Source organism: Gossypium arboreum, chromosome 4 (assembly GCF_025698485.1).
Source record: "Gossypium arboreum isolate Shixiya-1 chromosome 4, ASM2569848v2, whole genome shotgun sequence".
In the NCBI taxonomy this organism is placed as follows: domain Eukaryota; kingdom Viridiplantae; phylum Streptophyta; class Magnoliopsida; order Malvales; family Malvaceae; genus Gossypium; species Gossypium arboreum.
The window spans coordinates 47,685,709-47,690,770 of record NC_069073.1 but is presented as its reverse complement, the minus strand read 5'-3'; the positions used below and the strand labels follow the sequence as shown (position 1 = coordinate 47,690,770).

The following is a 5,062-nucleotide window of genomic DNA, read 5'->3' as shown; positions in this document are numbered from 1 at the left end:
ATAATGATATATTGATAAAACTTTGATATTATTTGGGTTAGATCTATATTACTCTCGGTATTGTAAATAAACTGGAAATTGAATAATATTTAAAAGAAATAATAGGGAATTTATAATTTTAATAATTTTATAATTTTCTATAAATTATAAATAGGAACATTAAAACAAATCTTGAGATGGATTAGCGGATGTTTTAGTTTAGGTTGAATCATTGATTTTATATAAACAAATTTCCTTCATAATTTAAAAAAAGAAAAGAAAAAGAAAAAAAGAAGATAAATTCATAAGTGTGGTAAATAATGAAGATGTTAGGAGGGTGTGGCAGATTTTTCCAAAACACTGTAAACATTTAAGTGAAAGGAGGCCAAGGTAGTCCTTTTGACAAACCCACTCTCATCCATCGGACCACAACTTCTCAGATCATGTGCCATGGCTTGCCTCCAACCCTTTTGTCCGTGCTTCCCTCTTCCATAACCATAACCATTCCCTCTCTATAGCCCCATTAGGCAACCCCCCCCCCCCCCTTTCTTTCCTCCTCCTTTTCCCAAACACTTCAACCCACCCTCTTTTCTCTTGTTTAATCATGGAGAAGAACGAAAGGGAGACTCACGACTTCATGAACGTAGAATCCTTCTCTCAGCTTCCCTTTATCCGCCCTGCCCCCAACAAAGAAAAGGGCATCCGTTTGTTCGGCAAGGAATTCGGTGGTGTTGACCCAGCTACGCCCAGCAACGAGTCCGACTCAGCCGAGAACAACGAAGATACCACCAAGGAGAACGAGAACAATGGTGATAATAGCAGAAGGTTTGAGTGCCATTATTGTTGCAGAAACTTCCCCACCTCCCAAGCTTTAGGTGGTCACCAAAACGCTCACAAAAGGGAACGCCAACATGCGAAACGAGCTCATCTTCAGTCAGCAATGGTGCACACCTCTTTATCTGATGCTCATATTTATGGACTTGTTAACTACAGGCTAGGCTCAGCTCCAACACCACCAATCACTTACCCTTCATGGAACTCTAGCTTTACCGGTAGTACCAGTAGGTTTTATGGGAACCATACCTCCTTTTCTCATCACCCACCCATCAATGGCAGCCCACTGGGGTTATGGAGAATTCCTTCTACCCTTCAAAATAACTCTTCTAATTTCAATCCTGACCGTTCCTCATCATCCTCATCCTCGCATCCCTTGCCTTTGTTTACCGGCGATGAGTTGAAGCCGCCCTCTCAGGTTGTTGCTGGCGGTGGTGGTTCAAGCTCCCAGAGTCGGTACGTTTATGAATCCAAGCCAAGATTGCAAGACCATGTGAGTTTGGATCTACATCTGTAATAACTTTTGATTTAATTTTAAACGAGAAAAACAAAATCAAAATCTTTGCTCTGCAAGATGAGGCGATTATATTATATATATAATAATTCCTAGCACACAAATCTTTTAACATCTTGGATTTTCTTCCTTATTATATAGTATGATGTAAATAAAATGTTTTACGAATTCCTCAGTATTCATCTCTCTCTTCAAAACCATCAGCTCAGATGTGAACTTACGTACGTTAAAAAAAATAATTCCCAGTTCCAAAATGCTAACTCAAACATAATACAAGGTCTCCCTCTCTCGTTTTTTGAAGATTTATGATTTTTGCTGTCATGTATTAGGTTGAAAGGTCATGTTAATCTGCGTTCCCTATTTCAGAAACTTTCACATGTGTGAAGAATATTGTTTTCCGGAGTGGCTATATCTGTGAGAAAGCACATGAACATCTGTGTAGCCACACACACACGTGTGCCTAAATCTATACGTTGTCTGTCTGAAACAGGTGTAGAGGGTGAGAGAAAGAGATTTATTTAGGTGTAAGTTTTGTATTTAATACTGTAACAGAGGGGTAAAAAAAGACAGTTTAAACATAACAATACATTATATAAGGGGTTTTCCTGGTATCTGCATGAATTTCCTTTTTCATATAGGATAACAATTGTTCATTTCTTTTGGGTCTTGTTCATAGTATTAGATCAGAATGCAGTCATATATATGAAGAGAGTGTGAGAAAGACAACATTTCTTTTATGTTTAGGATGTTTGGCAATCAAACTTTAAATGATGTCTGATGATATATGCATAAAGATTAGCGGTGGAACTTCCTGTCATGAGACCAGAAGCTGAGGGTACAAAGGTGGCAACATTAAGGCCACACCCGGATCTTTTTTTTTTTTTTAAACTTAATTAAAACAAAAATAAAATAAACCATCCAATACTTTTTTTTACATAACATAAATATGTATACTTTTACTAAGAAAAACATATGTATATACAATCAAATATTAAATTGTTTGAAAGCAATAACTAATAAATGAATATAGAAACCATATCTTTTAAAACAATCTTTAATTTTTACAAGAAACTATATAGTGATAAAAGAAATCAATTTATTATTAAATAAAATTTGAAAGAAACATGATTAAAACACATAAGATGATAGAGAGTTATGTGTGGTTTTGTTTGTAAGTTGGCTTTTTATGCCTGCAAAAGAGAGAGGGAGGTTAGGTAGATTAGTTTTGATTGGTGTATGGAGACGGCTAGCTGTAGAATTTGAAGATGCTTTAACAAAGGGAAAAGGGCATATCTTTTTTAACAAAACACAGAGGGTTTCTACTGTTGCTTTTTGATGTTGTCTTTTCTTTTCTTGCTAATGTACAACATTCAATGAATTTCCAACAATAATCCCATTTATATGAAATTTACTATTAGGTAACCTTTGGCCGATCTTATGTTGGGATTTGTGTTTTGTCTCTCGTCTGTTTTGCTAGACCCCTCTGACTAGCTTTACTTTGCATGTTCAATAACCCATCAGCTTTACATTGTAATTCATATTCCGACGTATCTCACTTCAAAATGATTTTAAAGATTGCATGTCAATTTTGCAACTGCGAATAGCTTCCAATGTTGTTGAAGCAATTCCTCAACCCAAGTCTTTTTAACTTATCCATTCCATCTACTTCTCTACAATTATTGTTAACGGTGATCAAGCAAATACACTGTGTTAATATATTATAAACTCCAACTGTAACCTTTAAATTTCAGCAAATCAACAAAATTGATTTCATGTTTTTTATTTTCCCTAAATCTCATATATATATATTATTTTATTTTATTTTTAAAATTCAACCCACCACACATATACTATATGTTTTTCAAGGCAATATGTATCTTTCCTATTTCCACTATTTAAGCTTTTACAAATTTACTTTGTCAAAAAAAATCTTTTACAAAATTAAATATTTAAATTCTCTTTATTTACTCACTTTAGACACTAAATTACTCCACCTAATATTTTCTATTTAGTTTTTTATTTTTAATTACAAAATAATGCAAATTTAAGTACATATTGAAATCATATAAAATTAAATATATTTGGTTTCGTGTATTAAAAAAATTATATTCCACATCAACTAAAATTAAATATTTTAAATAGTATAATTCACCTACATATTAACCTTGAGGTGAATTTATTAAATTAAAAAGTTCTAATGGAAATTTTGATTAAAATGTAAAATTAAAAATATCTCAAATTTAATATTATTTAAATAATTGTATATTTAACATAAATTTGCATAAAAGTTATTAAACAAGACCGAAAAGGTAAGAGACGACAAAAACAAAATATAATTATTATTGCTAGCCCGAGTTGTAGCGTAGTTATCCATAAATGTCATATATGCTATAATACATGGGTCAAATCCCACCAAGAGCAAATGTTGAGATTTTTCTCATGAGTGACCATGTGCAACGTTCCCACTTTATGAAATTGTCAACCGATTCAGGTGCTTGAGCTCTCATTAGATTTAGAAGGCAAAACCCCTCCCCTAATAAGTCCTTAGCTTAATGACAAGGTTAAAGCCTTAAAAACTTGAAGATCCCAGATTCAAGTTTTGCTCTATATAAATCATGTGTGGGTTCTCAATCTATATTTATTTTGGTTTATTTCCCATTAAATGTAGACCCTTTATAGGTTTATCCTGGTATAGGTTTGAATATATTCTAATTATCAATATATTCATGCTTTATAATATGATTAATTTTGGCTATAGTTGATCGGATATATTCTTTATAATTACAACTGTGATTGTAAATGTAACTTCTAAAAATACACTAACATATATTAATTGAACAATATATTATGTTTAACATATGGTTATATTAGAATATTTCTATCATCATGTCAAACACAAAACTTGCCTTATTTATTTGCATGTTTTGCCAAAATAATTTGGTGATTCGCTTGCATCTTTTTGAGAATGTTGTGTACCAATATCGTGTTAATCATTGGAAAAGAGATTGAATCAAACAAGATTATTTTTCAAGAATTCTTATATGGTCCACTTACCTTATATATATATTTGAGCTAACTTTATTATCTTTTATATCATTAAGGATAATTGATTTGATGAGATTTGAGCATATTAAAGATGGATTAAAGGTTACCTTGTGAAGATGGATTCATGCCCTAAATGTGGAAGACTTGTTCAATCTTGATAGAGGTTTTATTGCTAAGGCAAGTGTTTTGATTAGTTTAGGAGGATTTGATTACTTTTCCTTTTATTATTAATTTTTATTATCTAAATATAATTTTATTATTATTTAGTAAAACATAATTTTGATATATATTACTTTTTATAAATAAATTAACATATATTATTTAATTTAATATAATTTTAATTAACACGAGTATAATTTTAATTCAATGTCTTTGATGATCATTTTAAGAATAATTAAACTCATTGTTATCATAAAATAGAAAATCAAATTCACAAATCCACTCATTTTACCTATGAATCTCACAATCTGAAGATATAATGAACACCTTTAGCCAATAAATCAAATGTTGGAGTTGAGTTTAGCTTTAATTAAAAAAAGAAAAACCCTTAGATTTTACCTAAACAATTATATATATTAGTTGCCCTAACAGTACGTCAAGGGTATAGCTCCTAAACAGAACTTAATCAGGAAGTGCATACCTTTCAAAGATATGTAGGAAAGCTTTCAAAATAAGGGAATTTGATTTCCT

At 31.5% G+C, this 5,062-nt stretch overlaps 1 protein-coding gene across 1 annotated transcript; it reads left to right on the top strand.

Annotated features, from left to right (window-relative positions):
- Positions 1–284: 284 nt before the first annotated feature.
- Positions 285–1,431, top strand: LOC108459389 (zinc finger protein 8). The gene has a single exon (XM_017758748.2). The coding sequence runs from the start codon at positions 584–586 to the stop codon at positions 1,328–1,330; it is 747 nt and encodes a 248-aa protein (XP_017614237.1). The 5' UTR covers positions 285–583; the 3' UTR covers positions 1,331–1,431.
- The last annotated feature ends 3,631 nt before the right edge of the window (positions 1,432–5,062 follow it).